General features: G+C 35.1%; 2 protein-coding genes and 1 non-coding gene across 3 annotated transcripts; all 3 read right to left on the bottom strand.

Moving 5' to 3' along the window:
* Nucleotides 1-148: 148 nt before the first annotated feature.
* On the bottom strand, nt 149-1,178 carry LOC109009751 (histone H2A.1-like). Its single transcript, XM_018990363.2, has 2 exons — nt 863-1,178; nt 149-553 (listed from the first exon to the last, which is right to left on the bottom strand). The coding sequence occupies exons 1-2, from the start codon at nt 1,067-1,069 to the stop codon at nt 329-331; spliced, it is 432 nt and encodes a 143-aa protein (XP_018845908.1). The 5' UTR covers nt 1,070-1,178; the 3' UTR covers nt 149-328.
* Nucleotides 1,179-3,227: 2,049 nt separating this feature from the next.
* TRNAG-CCC lies at nt 3,228-3,298 on the bottom strand. The gene has a single exon. It is a non-coding gene; the product is annotated as a tRNA-Gly (tRNA).
* Nucleotides 3,299-4,259: 961 nt separating this feature from the next.
* On the bottom strand, nt 4,260-13,892 carry LOC109009752 (ATP-dependent DNA helicase Q-like SIM). The gene is made up of 16 exons (XM_018990364.1): nt 13,778-13,892; nt 11,211-11,758; nt 10,896-11,115; nt 10,691-10,801; nt 10,200-10,389; nt 9,609-9,948; nt 9,287-9,483; nt 8,639-8,695; nt 7,744-7,824; nt 7,482-7,545; nt 7,151-7,250; nt 6,983-7,066; nt 6,714-6,801; nt 5,797-5,910; nt 5,571-5,663; nt 4,260-4,952 (listed from the first exon to the last, which is right to left on the bottom strand). The coding sequence occupies exons 2-16, from the start codon at nt 11,740-11,742 to the stop codon at nt 4,593-4,595; spliced, it is 2,631 nt and encodes an 876-aa protein (XP_018845909.1). The 5' UTR covers nt 11,743-11,758; nt 13,778-13,892; the 3' UTR covers nt 4,260-4,592.
* Nucleotides 13,893-15,606: the final 1,714 nt, after the last annotated feature.

Below are 15,606 nucleotides of genomic sequence, written 5' to 3'. Positions count from 1 at the left end.
AATATATCGGCGTCACATAAATCCTATGACTAACCGGACGCACCAAAAGATTATCGGTTCCCAGCAGACCCAGTGCAGTATGCAGTTATGAACAAACTATAAAGAAAAACGCACAAGGCAAAGGGCGCCTTTTGGACACCTGCAAAAATAAAGAAAACAGGGGCAGCTTTCCATTTAACTAATTTTGAATTTACCATCTACAATTCCGCAACAGAAACTTGCGAAAAGGGTGGGAGAACCCAACGGAAATACAAAAGCACTCCAACCACTATCCTGGCTGTAATACTAAAAGAAAACAACTACTTTTGTTATTTTATCTTTCTCGAGTTTAGGCTTTCTTGGGAGACTTGGAGACCTTCTCGGATTCGGAAGTAGCTGTTTTCTTTGGTAGCAATACTGGGTTGATGTTTGGCAGAACTCCGCCGTTGGCAATGGTGACGCCTTGAAGTAGTTTCCCAAGTTCCTCGTCGTTCCTCACAGCCAAAAGCACGTGCCTCGGATTGATCCTGTTTTTCTTGTTATCACGTGCTGCGTTCCCTGCCAATTCCAGCACCTGAATTTCATCCCAGGCATTCTTTTAGAACCATCAAAAATAGAAGATTCCGAGAAAATACATTGCAAACAAATGGGGCTAGGTTGCGAATCTAAGAGTTTTGGCAACCAAAATAACCTGGATCTGAAATTTAAACTTTCAGATTCCTCACATTTACGTTTTCACCAAACAAAGAGCAAATAAAAAAAACAAAACGCCATTATCTAATTTTCCCAAGTTTTCAACAGCCAAACACAGGGAATGGTCAATCGAGATACATGGCACCATAGAGAGAAAGGGGCTAAAGAGCTTGGTAGGATCCGGAAGTACCTCAGCGGCAAGATATTCAAGGACTGCAGCGAGGTAGATCGGAGCCCCTGTGCCCGTTCTTTGGGCGTAGCGACCCTTCTTCAAATACCGAGCGATCCGACCCACGGGGAACTGGAGCCCTGCCTTGATCGACTTCGACACCGACTTCTTCCTGTCACCACCCCTTCTTCCTCCCGCTCCCCTAGTCGTTGTCTTCGCGGCCTCCATTGGAGAGAAAATCTACGACCTCTGTGAACTAAAACGATCCGGTTTTTAGGCAGAATGAGGTATGAATCTTAAAGCGCTCTTTCGAATTTGAAGTGAATTTTCAAGGAACCGAAGGCGGCATTTAATTTATACTGATGGGTGAAGAGCTATCCTGACTTCGATCGGACGGCTACATGTTGCCACGTTGGCGATCCGTGTTATGGTCCTAAAGATTCTCACAAGATGACCGGTGTGTCAGTGAGACTGCCGCCTAAGAAGTGTGACACGCTGGCGATCCGTAGATTTCCCCCCTCGCATGGATGTTGATCTAACGGCCTTAAGTAAGTCACGTTGGGCATCCATGAGGTATTGGTTTCGGCCAATGGCGTCGTCTCTTATACGCTGGCAATCCGTCGTAGCTCTGAGCTTGGTAACCCTCACAAGTGACAACCATTAGCATTAGTATAGCAAAATGCAAATATAAATACATATTTAGCTAATAATTTTAATTTTTTCACTTGTATTGGATTAACCATATGCAAATTTTAATAAAATCATATCTCGTACATAGTTATATGTTTGATTGTAATTTATTTTGATTGGCGGTAAACTTACTGGTACATTCATGTAATGCGAGTATTTTGTAATTGTTTTTGACTACTATAGGAAATCTCAATTTCATAGAGAAAATAAAACAAACTCTATGAAATGCCTTTCTCCAGCTGTATGTTCTGGCGCTGATGTGGTTCGGAACCTCTCATAGATGAGCAAGGGCACCTTGCGTCCTTGAACCGATAGATCAGCTAGGTTTTATTTTTTGTATTGGATTTCTTGGCTTTTTATGATACTGGACTTGTTGGAATTGCTGGTGGGGTATGTGGTTGCTGGTTGTTGTTTGCTCTTTGATTAATTGATGGAATTTTTTAATTTGTATTCATATAATGGAATGGCATTGATTTTGATACATGAAATTTGTATTAAGTTAATTTTGATTCATGTAATTTGTATTAAGTTGATGAAATTGGTGTTGGCAGCACTGTTATCATTTATTGATGAGATCGGTGTATATTTGTTTATATTCAATTTTAAAACAACACATTTGGTGTATATTTGTAGATCTTTGGTTTTAGCCTGCGTTTGGATGTTGAATTGAGTTGAGTTGAGATGATAAAATCTTATTATAATATTATTATTATTTTAGAATTTGAAAAAGTTGAATTGTTTATTATATTTTGAATTGAAATTTGAAAAAAAAAATATAATGATGAGTTTATATGAGTTAAGATGGGTTTAATTGCAAAATATATTAAAAATAAAATTTAAGAAAAATAATAATAATAACAAAATAATAATGGTTAAAAGATGCATAATTCAATATGAGAGTTTTTCTTAAATGACAAAGACAACCTCAAAAACATATGATTTTGCACTTGCATTTAACTATACCAATGTCAATGCTTTAAGGTATTAACCACACGAGCGAGAGTGAACAGATTTAACTGAGGCCCGTTTGGATGTTGAAATGGTCTCAATCCATCTCATTTAATTTCAATATCTAAACATCACTCAAATACAGACAATTTGAAATTTGAAATTTTAAACTTTTTATCTAATCATTACCTAATCATTATAAACAAAATACAAAAAATAATTCAAATTCTTTAAATTTTAAAACAAAACTAATATTAAAAAACTATATAGAATAATATTTTAATTTTATAAAATTTTTATTCAACTTTTTATCTCTTATTTTCCAAAACTCCATAAAAGATCTTAGGGTGAGTTTGGATGTTGAAGTGAATTGAGTTGAGTTGATAAAATATTGATAAAATATTATTATTATTTTGATATTTGAAAAAGTTGAATTGTTTATTATATTTTGTATTGGAATTTGAAAAAGTTGTAATGATGAGTTGAGATGAGTTGAGAGTAGTTTACTAACCAAACGCAACCTTAATCATCTCACTGCTAGTTATAAACTATTTCAAATTGCCATATTTTTCAAGTTAGACAGACATACACAAGGAAAGAAAAATAGGTAAAAGAGGCGACTATAGCTAAGGTTGGTTTAGTTAGAGAGATATTTTGAAATATTATGTGAATAATAATAAAATATAAAATAGTAGTGAGAAATAAATGAAAAATAATGATAGTAAAAAAAATATATAAATATAAAAACTGCGCATCCGGGGAATCGAACCCCGGTCAGTACCGTGGGAGGGTACTATGATACCACTACACTAGATGCGCTTATGTTGATAATTTACTTGAAGTTTATAATATAATATATTTTTATCTCCTAAATTCATCATCTACCGACTCTATTCTAAGTTCTCTTCTCTCTTTCCACTAATGGAATATTTTATTGAAATAATTGAGAAAATTCTTTAAAGAAAAATGAAAATAGTGATAATTGTTGTGGAAATTCAATGAAAGAATGTTTTGAGCGTTGCATTCAAGAAATATGCAATAAAATAAGAAAAAGAATCCCAAAAAGAATGACAAGTGTCATCGAATATATTTGATCTGTTCGTGTATCTCTTGTTAAATGATACTTGGGATCGCTCTCTTGCCATGACATATATTTTGAATGCATAAGATACCAATGATTTACACAAAGACCTGCTGCAATAACTACAAAGGAATTGCTGGTTTATTTTCTCTTATATATTCACTTTGATAAAATTTATTTATAAGTTTTATTTTATGGGAACTGCTACAGCGACAAAAAAATTTCACAATAGTAAACTCACAAATTGATATAGATTCATATAATATGTTATATCTATTTTACAATAGTAACTTTACAATTTGACGCACATCAGTTTGCAGGTTTATTTTAATAAAATTTATTTATAACTAAAATTTTATGCACACTCAACATATCATTTGATATGAAAACTTTTTACATCACTTATGCTAAAAAATAATTGATTTTTTTATTTTTTATTTTTTTTTTAAGTTATAGTGAGTCCCACTACAAGTGATGATGTGTGAACACATTGACTCGTGTAGTAAAACTAATTTAGTTCCTCATAAATTAGAAGGAGAATTGCTTTGCATGTACCAAGAATAAAAGGAAAATAAAGTAATTCACATATGGATATTAATGAGTACATTACGCCAATTCTACATCTCAATCAATCTCATTCTGTCCTTCAAGTTTCCTCCATTTAGTTCTAATTGGATTTTCCAATGCGTGAGATTGCAATTGAGGTTGTCAGTTTGAGTTCATGCATTCGATGGCAAAGCAAAATGTTATCGACCTGACAGACAATGATTTGTAAATCCATCCTCATTCCACCTCCACTCCAATTCTACTACACAAGTTCTTGCTTTACTGCTACAAATTCTCGAAATTAACTTCTCTAATTCCATCGAAGGCATGTAGCTTGATTGACACAAACCCACAGCCTCCAAAAATAGAGGTCTTGGATTTGAAACCCAAGACCTTTCAAAAATTTAATAACTGATATTGAAGATCAAAACAACCCAATCGAAACTTCAATATATGTTTACGCTATCAGATTCAATGGCACCTTGATCACTGATATTTTGAGAGTTTCGATTCTATCCTTCCTCTAACTGTTCTTAAATCTGGGTTGCGTTTACTTGATTTTCTACTTCGTGAGGTTTGTGGTCCTCGACGCTTTCGTTTCCATGGCCCAGTTGACCTTTCTGGCTTTCTATTCCGTTGCACTTGCATCCTTTCTAAGCGCTGGCGTCGGATCTCAGGATCCGCCCAGCCTTTTCCCCATTCTGTGAAAGTTGTACAAGATTTGTGCTTGCTCACTGACAGCAGCATATCTGCCTCCGGATAAACATAAAAAGATTGATCCTTTTCAGATTGCAAAAGTTCCAGGCCGAGTTTTGTTGGCTTTGGGAATTGAATCTGAACATGAATCTGCACAAGACAATCGATTTAAAAATGATGGCACACAAGTCTAGCAACATACGATCAAGGACATGCATGCATACCAACTCAGTCACAAAAAGGAAATACCAACGCATGGGGGTGCTATCAGACATACAAACATAGATGGAATCATGGAACTTGTTTAGATGTAGCTCCTAGTTTTAGATGGGTGCAAACAAGTACTTTGCTATTTCCATCCCCAGCTGGACTGTGCACGGGAGGGACGTTAATGACCATCAACTTTTGATTTCAGTTTACAAAACACAACTAAAATAGTAAAAATTTATGATGTCGCACAAGATCCCTGATCAAATATTTAGTCTCGATATAATGTCAAATCCAACCGAACTATGTCATCACAATAATGAGCATAAAATTGCCTGAAGTTCTTAATAACTTAGAGCAGACTTGGTCTATAGTCCGCAAGTCATGCTGGGGCCGACCAGCACAGCTGGTTAAAAACTCGGCCAAATGCAGAAGCTAGAATAGCTCGGTTGTCCATATAATTACCTGGGCATAGAACTTCTCAAGGTGTTGCCACTCACTTGGTCATATGGACTAAAGATTGGAAATTGGCATAGGATAAATCAGTTTTTGATTGTATACCTTCTCATCTGCCTCTTGGATGCATCCTTTATCTTCCATAATCCGTGCAAGACCTCGCCACCATAGCAGATCAGTTGCCACAAATTTTTGTGACTGCATGTGGCCATCAGATAAAAACAAACAAATAGCAAGAATTTGAGAAACGTCTTAAACCCCATATAAAACATCTGGCACACACATTCCCACCCCCGCAGAGAACACACACAGAGGCTAAATTTAGTGTCACCTGTTCCCTTATTTTACTAACAAGCATTCTGAGATTCGGCATTTCCTTAGAGTGCCGTTGCTTCATGCCAGTGCATATAGCATCGTCATATGAGCCATCCATAAAACTTTCCTCCTGAAATTCAATGGGTCTCAATTTTAGAAATAACAATACTTATACAACCACCCTCCATCCACGAGGACACGATCTATCCATCAAGAGTTTTGTTATTTACAACTCATTGCGTAAACATACTACTTGTTGTGGAGCTCATTATAGTTATAAAATGCCAAAATACCAATACTACTTTATGCTAGCCGATGTGACAAGCTTCAATATCAGTAGTGTATTGGGTGTATTAATAAGTATGCTTGCAAATAGATTTTTTTTGTCCATCAACTACTAGGAATTGCAATACTAATTGCATTTTGAAAATTGGCAATAAGTTTTTTAAGAATATTCATATATATATATATTGATATTATCAGATTATTTATTAAAAGATAATTTTTTTTCCTATCAGCTTAACATTTTTGGATAATTTGTAACTTAATAAATTATAATAATTCACATAACAATAATTCTAAATTCAAACCTTAACTCCATAGAACCTTCTATTTTACTTAAATTGTTTCACATGTTATGCCAATTTATTAATTTCGACATGTCGCTTGAGATAGAGTACAGGAACACTCATTAAACAATTACATTAACCTTTCTCTACTACTGTAAGTTTTTTAAATAATTGATGCATTAACACACATGTACATATGTTCATACGTCAACATGAATGTATATGCATATTTATACCATGGCAGAAAAATATGCTGCCAAAATATACCAAGAAATAGTAAAAAATAATAGTGTGGCACATATATTGCATGCTAAAACCAAATATCTATGACAAGTAATGCAGGTAAATCATGAATTGAACTTACATGATGAGCAGCAATAGCCTGCATCAACACATCTGCCTCCTCTTTCAAATTCTGCATTTCAGGAGGTCCATCAACACAAACATCACATCTGCATATTAGATGAGTATACCATTTAGCCATAACTAGAAAAAGGGATTACTAACCATGGCATTGTAGCATACTCATCGCTTAATGTTACAGAGATGATAATTATAGGTTAACCTATATAAAATTTAAATAAAAGAAAATTGTATTGCTGATATCCTGAAATGAAATGAAGAGATACATACAAGAGACACTTCTCGTAACTAAAATCCTCCCCAAAGTACTCCACAAGTGTCTTAGCCCGACAGCGAGAAGTATTCATGCCATATCTGTAATTGTATCATAGTATGTAATAAAATTTTCAAGACAAAAGGAAACAAAGATAGCTGCAAGGAAATGCATGTGACATTAACCTGAAACAGTCAGATAGCATCTTATATGCTTGTTTCGTCTGATCTTCACTTCTTTTGCTCGGCAAGAGTGATGGTACTCGTGTTAGATTTGCATACAGAGCTGTTCAGCAAAAACACAACACATTCTATGTAACTCTTTATACAACATATTTGCTTTTATAACAGTTTACAGCACCCTGTTGAATTATCTAGACTTCACAACAGAGACCATGCTCCACAAAGCTGAATAAGGTGAGCAAGGAGTTGAAGATACAGGCATTAAGCCAAAAACAAAAAGCATGTGGGAGCCGTAAGCAATAGAAATAAATTGCTGACTAAGAAAAAGAATTACTGCAATCTGCCAATTTCCCATCCCTGCCAGCTCGACCAGCTTCTTGATAGTATGCCTCCAAACTCTGGAAGCAAACTTATGATTAGAACAAGCTCACGTCACCAAATATCTTAAGATTATATTGCCATGCACAAGAGTAGCAAGTTTACAAACAGATCATTAATTGACAATCATTTTATTCATAACAGTGAGTGCATAAGTCCACCGACAAAGAAATGAGAAACCCAGTAAACATTTTATATATTCAAATTTAAGAGATTACCTGTGGCCAACCATAGTGGATAATTCTTCGGACATTCAACTTGTCAATTCCCATTCCGAAAGCAATTGTTGCAACAACAACCTGGAGGTAGAGGAAAAATATAGTTGAGACATATCGAAATATTCTATCACCAAGTTATGCTTGTGAAATAAATAGAAATAATGAAGTATATAAGATTACCTTTCTAGATAGATATATGATTGATAGGAATAAACCTTTAGTTTCCAGGAACCAAAATGGAATACAAATGTTATGAGACCATCTAAAATCTCTCTTGATGAATTTGATTTATTTTGAATCGAAGTTATTTTATATTAACAAGACGTAAAACATTATAGTAATGACAAGAAAAGGCTAAAATGGACAAGTCTTACTTTTCTTCTTGATCTGATATTTGAGTCTCTCTAAGCTAGAAACAATATTTAAACAGTCTTTCCATCTGTTAGTATTGAAATATACAGCATAGGCCTATTTAATACAAACTAATAGAAGTAAATTATTATATAGGCACTATTTGCGCACAAAAGTAATATCCTAATTTCCGATTTGGACACCAACTTGACTCTTAATTGAGAAAAGACATATATAAAGGATATTCCCTTCAACTAAGAAAATAAAATTAAAAAATGTCATACCATTTAGGTACATTTATCAGTACATGCCTCAAAATATTGCAATATTCAAACATCAAATTCCGCACATATAAAATCCATCTTTTTTTATTGAGCAAATTATAAATCACCCTCCACCTTCTTCCAGGGAGAGTAAATTATAATCGGACTAAAGCTTATTGCCATAGGAAGCTATTAGTCATAAAATTTGGCATCTATGGACGTATAAAACAATCCTGACTTATCCATTAACAGTATCATCCATGAAGAATGAAAGCCCATACCTCTAAATTGTTTTCATGAAATTCCTTGTGAACCCGCCTTAAATGTGATTTTGGCAACTGAGAAAAGAAATAATCTCATATTAATCGCATACCAAACAGAGAGAGTTCTAATGTTTAGAGCATGTGATCAACACAATGCTAGAGCAAATGTTACATGAATGATGAGCTGGTAGAATTAATGAGGGGGAGAGTAGGACAATCATATAGCAAAAAAAAAAAAAAAAACAGAAAGTAAAACAGGAAAGCAATCGTTGTCAAGCAGGGCTCAAAAGTACATGATAATCAAGTATATTATTCAATTGCTAATGCGTTCATCCACCTGATTTCCCTGTCTATTAATGTTTCCTCACCATCATATATTCTGCATTCTGCAGTAAATTCTATTTATCTCGCATATAAATTTCAACTTTTAGCTACAAGAACTTATCAAAAAAAAAAAAAAAACTTTTAGCTACAAGAAAACTGGGGTTCAGAAATTTGGGAAACCACACATTTCTGCAAGAGAACTCTTTGTTGGTCTAAGAGATTGCCTTAGTGGGAAGACAAAGTTAGAGAAGCACGTTAGGATCAGGATCATAATTAGAAAACAAATATCACACCATTAGGCATATAAATACACTTTAGTAAATTGTCATGTGCAATACATACTGAAGCATTATAAGCAGCAGCCTTCACACCACACCCACAAAGATATTTTGTGATGTTCAATGTCTCTTTTCTAGTAGGAACATATATAATGGTCAATCCTTGTTCTAAAGGCTCATTTGGAGGATCGACTGTCTTTGATAACCCACTCGAACCCCAGCATGCAGGAGGAGATTGCCCACAGAATTCACCAAAGGCAACTGCAAGAATAAAATCCATTATATATGCAACTAATTTACTTGAAATGCTATGTACTGACCGAAACAATAGAACGGTAGTGAAGAAAAAAAGCCAAACAGTGGAAAAAGAAGAAGAAGATTGGTACCATCCCAATCATCCACACCATGAAAGACATCCACATCATTTTCCAAATATTCAATGGACATTTCTTTTCCCTTCATAGCTGTTGACCCATTTTCCTTCATTGAATATGGCTCATCAATATCTCTGTCAGAATACGAATCCTCAGTGTGGTTTAGATCATTTCGAGAGATTCCATCTGCCTTATATATGCAACTAATATCAGGGCCATCAGATGCACCACCTAATTCTTGTGATATTATAATCTGTTTCTTGTAACCAGTCTTTTTCTTTCTGACATAAATGTCTATCAGTTCACAGAAATCCTTCTCATAGGAAGATGAAGATGTTCTACTATGTTTTACCTGTAAATAGCAGCATCATAGAGATTTTTTCAATAACAAATATGGATGTTTAGTCAGAGGCAATGTCAAATACGGTGGTAGAACAAAAAACGATAATGAAAACAGTGTCAAATAATGCTTAAAAATACGCCATCCAAAAACACTTGCAACTTTCCTCTTGGAAAGCAAACCCTCAAATTGGAAATCTCATAGAAAGGACCAATATGGAAATCATGCCTGAGAACATGCTAAAAATACATTAAAAACCTCACCGAAAACCGAAGATTTGACCGGAAAAATGAAGTAAGCACAATCTTTGTTTCCTTTGACATGGATAGAGACTTAAGAATGTCTTCTCGAACCCGTATTGTGGCAGTAGCAGTCAATGCCATCAGTGGTATATCAAATTCTAAAAATTTTAGATTGCAAGCACTGAAGTTCTCCCGCAACACAGACAATCGCCTGAAACAATACATAAGTCAAGTAATTACAACAACTCTAATCATCTAACACAAGACCTACATTGATGGGCCTCAAAGGAGCTCAAAGGCACATTCACAGACAATGTAGACATAATGGTTACTAATATGCAATAAACAGGTGATCGTTCTTGCTTCCAAGCCAAGAGGTGAAGGGCAAGTTGTATGCACATGTGAAAAGGAAAGTAATAATATGCAATAGTTACAAACAAATCCGACAACTGCTGCTGATAATAATAATAAAAAAAAAAAAGAGCATCTGGGAAAAATGGAAAATCATAAACCTGTAATCAGGCCGAAAATCATGGCCCCACTTGGAAACACAATGGACTTCATCAATTGCAAATAAAGCAATTCCACGACTTTCTGCAAGCCTCTGAAGTGGTTTTATCAATCTGCAATAATGGAGATTGTATTTTCTTTTAACTACAACAGGAAAAAAATCCAAAGCCTCTTTAAAACACATGTCACATAGGATATGATTTTTACCTTAAAACTGTCTCTGGACAAACATATATTATGTCATACATGCCTCTCATTGCTTTCTGTTCCACAGAACTATCAGGTTGCCCAGACCCAAGAAAGCAAGCAGAGACCCCGTGTTTTGCAAGTTTTAAGCACTGATCATGCATCAAGCTAATCAAGGGGGAAATCACCACTACAACCTTCCCTGTTAATAATGCTGGAAGCTGAAAACACAGTGATTTTCCTATAGAAAGGCAATTATGTCAAAGTAATTAGCACCCACCCAAACAAATAGTAATAGGTACATACAGATAGATACATAAAACATACGAACATTACCAGACCCTGTTGCAGCAAGAACAAGGCAATCTTGGTGAGCAAACCAGGCAGCCAATGCTTCCTTTTGGAAATTCTTCAGAGATGAATAACCAAAATGATTTTGCAAGAGACTGATAACTTTCTTCTCCCAATCTGTTCCAATTTCTAACTCCTGAGTGCAATCCCTATGGTCCTCTACATAAGAAGACACCTTTGATCCAGACACCAACATATCAGGTACAACATCAACCTTGCTTGGTTTTGGTCTAGCTTTGAATTGGAAATGGTCCAGTATGCTAGACTGTCGTGTTTCACTTGAAGGATGCAAGGAGGAAAAGGCTCTCTTTTGCAGAGCCTTTCTATTGCCCGTGGAACATCTAGAACTACTTGACGTGCCCCCACCATTTCTACAAGGACCATTCAAGATATAGTCAAGTGCATCAACAAATGATGGACCCCTTGCTTTTACACCTTCTTTGACGACAAAATCCTCAAATCCCATTTCAATCAATTTTTCAATGACTTGGTCAGATGATGTATCATTGCCATCCATTATATGAAAGTGTTATCTGAGGAAAAATTAGATACCAAAAAGTCAAGGTTACAACAAGAACAAAGATGTATAATTGAAAAAGGATCAATCTCCTGTGATGTCCATGCAGCTACATATACAAACTCTAACATATGAAACCTTAAATCAAATGTCTTTATATGAAAATAAGACAAGACAAACTCCTATGCAGAGAACTATTCATTCACAATTTTTCCCAAAAGCAACACTGTCTTAGTCTTTGTCCTCAAAGAGATAAATTGGGGGAATTAAAAAGTCGTGGCTAAACATAAATTATCAAAAATTACAGGAAGGGGAAAAAAAAGTAATAAAACGCAACAATGAGAGGATTGTTTCGGAGAGTATCAAAGATAAAACATCAAACACCTAATAAGCAGGGAATTAAAATTGAAGATAAATTTCATAAAAATGAATAAATAAACATTAATCACAGCCTAAAACTAATTTCAAATGAAAGAAAAAAGGGAAACCCAGTCCTACTAAATTATTAATGTAAATCTAACCCTAAATCTTTTTTTTTTTTTTTTTTTTTAAGTAAGAAATTTATTGAAACCATGTAATCAGGCATAGCCCAAGTACACGGGAAGCATACACGAGAAAACACCTAATTACAAGCTAAAGCTGAAAAACAGCATGAAAGTCATTGGGACTAAACCCATCCATTACAAAAACAGAAGCCCAAAGCAACAAAGAATGAAAAAAGAAAGCTCTAATCCCATCCACCGAGCGTTCTCTATTGTCAAAACAGTGATCATTCCTCTCATTCCAAAAACACCACATAAAGCAAAGAGGAACCATCTTCCAAACAACCGCTATTTGATGCTTTCCTTGAATCCCTCTCCAATAGGCCAAAAGATTCACCACACTCTTAGGCATCACCCAAGCAATGCCAAGCTTGGCAAAGACCTCATCCCACAAAGCCCTCAACACTTTACAATGAAGGAGGAGATGATCCGCCGATTTTCCACACCTTTTGCACATAAAGCACCAATTTGTTACTACGATACCGCGCTTTCGCAGCTTATAAATAGTAAGGATTTTCCCACGAGAAGCCAACCACCCGAATAAAGGGACCTTAAATGGCACTTTGCATCTCCAAATATATTTCCAAGGAAAAAAATCAGTAGAAGGCTGTGACACCAAAACCTTGTAAATCTAACCCTAAATGAGGCAGAGGGACAAATCAGTATCCAAAACTCATTGCTAAAGACTTAAGGGGCAAGTGATCTCACTGGGGGAAAAAGGCATAAAAGCATTAACCAAGCACAATCCATTCTTTGCACAGTCAAGGTTTTTTCTTTCATTTGCTCTAAGAATTATATCAATAAAAAGAAACAAAGACATAAGTTCTTTTTTCCGTGACTCTATAAGCAACCTAACGGAGAGTCAGCAAAAGTCTTCTTTAATACAACTCAACAAACTATAAAACTCAAATTATTTGTTTTCTTTTCAGCTTTCTAGAATGTACCTAGGTATCTCTTTTGTATAATTCCTGTGTACATGGGCTTCGCCTAGTTTCAGTTGATCAATAAAGTTTCTTATAAAAAAAAAAATCAAATAACCAATGCAAACCCCTACATGTCTTTTTATTGGCACTAAGTGCGCGGAACAAAGTCTTAAGAAATCCGGGGAGTACACAAGCTCTCGTAAAGAAGTTTCCACACGTGTAATTCGGATAGTTTAAGGAGAAATTCTCCTGTCCGACAGCCCCAAAAGTGTGAATGCAAACTCCTACATAAAAACACTCGGTTGGTTTTCGTTGTATAAAACCTTTTCCTCTCCATTGTCGCAGCGACCAAATAATGCATCTTTTGAAAAAACAAATGTTCTATTCCGATTCCAATTAATCAAACGTTATAATATTAATTTACAGGACCATGACAAGAGAGAGCAAATACAGAAGATCATCGAGAAGCAACATCAGATAAAAAAGACAAAATTAAATGGCGAAATTATTACAATGAAAAATATAATCAGAAAACCTGAAACACACCCCAGAGAGAGAGAGAGTTCTGACCTATTAGATGCATTTCCCGCCAGACGGTGAGAAACTTTGAATTCGGGAGAAATTTCTGAGAGTTCGCACTTCGCAGGGCAGGATGGTTCACATACGGGCAAAAAATATTTCACATCTTTTCATTACATTCGGATGCAAAATCCAGACGACGTCGTATGGCTCAGATCTGGTGGGATACGTTTTGTTTTTCTCCAGATGAATAAATATATTTAGTGGTAATTTTCTAACTAATTTTTAGATAATTTTCTGTAATACTTTCTTCTTATTATAATAAGATATTATATTAAAATTAATATTTTTTACAATCAGTTTTAATAACATGACATTTTATAATAATAATTAATATATATATAAAAAATTAAACACAAGACTTTTGTTTAGTTGAGATTAGACAGCACACTGAAAGCCGCTCAATTCTGCATGTCTTTTGCCTATTTGAAATATTTTGGGTCCCGAATTTGGTATTAAAAAAATATTTCGAATGAATTTTTTTTTATTGAATGATTAAGAAAATATTTTTTAATAATATTGTATATATTTTTATTTTTTTAAAAAATATTTATAATAATTAAAAAAATACATAAAAAAAATTATACTATTCATATTTTTTAAGTCTCGAATTCAAAAGTCATAACAGTACTCTTTGCTTGTAAGTGATTCGGGTCTCCTTTTTTTTTTTTAAATAAACCTTGTAAACTTTTATCCATTCATTTCAGTATTACATTACATTTCTCTTGACAAAAGAGAGTAAATAAACTCAGGCCCTTCCTCGAGCCAAACCAAGTTTGGTTTTGACCTTAGAGCTTCCTTAGCTAACATGTGCTATCTCATTACTACTTCTATGAGTGTATTTTACAGACCAGTCTGGGTTTCATCCAAGTATTCATTTAGGCACAGTTTGGATTCACTAGTCATCTCAGCTCATCTCAATTCATCTCACTACTATTCATTACTATTCAGCAACTTTAACTCACAAATCTCACTACTATTCACAATTCATCTCATTACTATTCACAATCCATCTCAACTCATCTCAGTTCATCTCAAGTCATCTTCGATGATGTGTCCCATGAAAGACATATCCTCCACTTTACTATTAACAGCTTTTATAATTACTAGAGCATCCCCTTCCACAGTTAACTTCCCACACCCCAACTCCCTGCACAGATTCAAAGTATACCATAGTGCCAAGCATTCTGCCAAGTCAGGTTGAGTAACAAATGATTTCTTATCACAAGCAGCAGCCATCACCTTGCCTTCTCATCTCGTATTATGACCCCAATCCCCATTATCTTGTCTTGTTTGTTGAGAGAGGCATCCCAGTTTGCCTTAATAACATCTTTTTCTGGTTTTTCCCACTTATGATGACTATTTTTGTTCTGCCTACCCATTGAAGAAATGTGTGGGCGACTTAGCTGAGGGAAAGTTATATGATCTTGGATGGAAATGAGATAAATTCACGAGGAGCAATAGACAGGGGGATGGAACTTTGACCAAGGAAAGGCTTGATAGGGTGGTAGCAAACAAAAGCTGGATTGAAGAGTATAAGGGAGTGAGTGTGGAGAAAATGGCAACAAAAAGTTCAAACCATAAGCCTGTCTTACTTGAGGGGTTTCTTGTAGAAAGAGTTAGGCCACAAGGCTGGAGGAATTTTAAGTATGAGGCCAGTTGGGTCTTAGAAGAAGAGTGTGAGAAGGTGATTGAGGGAGGATGGAGACAAGATGTTAGGGGGGAGAGGTCTCCTCACAATAAAACTCTTATATGCAAAATCAATTAGTTAGGCATGTAATCTATTTTTGAATTCAAGTCAGATGATGTATAGGCTGCTT

Source organism: Juglans regia, chromosome 8 (genome assembly GCF_001411555.2).
Source record: "Juglans regia cultivar Chandler chromosome 8, Walnut 2.0, whole genome shotgun sequence".
Taxonomy (NCBI): Eukaryota; Viridiplantae; Streptophyta; class Magnoliopsida; order Fagales; family Juglandaceae; genus Juglans; species Juglans regia.
This window is presented reverse-complemented; position numbering and strand designations above follow the sequence as displayed.

Bases quoted from the DNA above. Each gene is read 5' to 3' on its own strand.
- LOC109009752 (XM_018990364.1), bottom strand. From the start codon at position 11,742: ATGGATGGCAATGATACATCATCTGACCAAGTCATTGAAAAATTGATT. The intron at 11,116-11,210 runs GTAATGTTCGTA...GCCTTTCTATAG, and splicing joins TCTTGCTGCAACAGGGTCTG to GAAAATCACTGTGTTTTCAG. The intron at 5,664-5,796 runs GTGACACTAAAT...GGCCACATGCAG, and splicing joins TTAGTAAAATAAGGGAACAG to TCACAAAAATTTGTGGCAAC.
- LOC109009751 (XM_018990363.2), bottom strand. From the start codon at position 1,069: ATGGAGGCCGCGAAGACAACGACTAGGGGAGCGGGAGGAAGAAGGGGT. The intron at 554-862 runs GTACTTCCGGAT...GATGAAATTCAG, and splicing joins TTGAATATCTTGCCGCTGAG to GTGCTGGAATTGGCAGGGAA.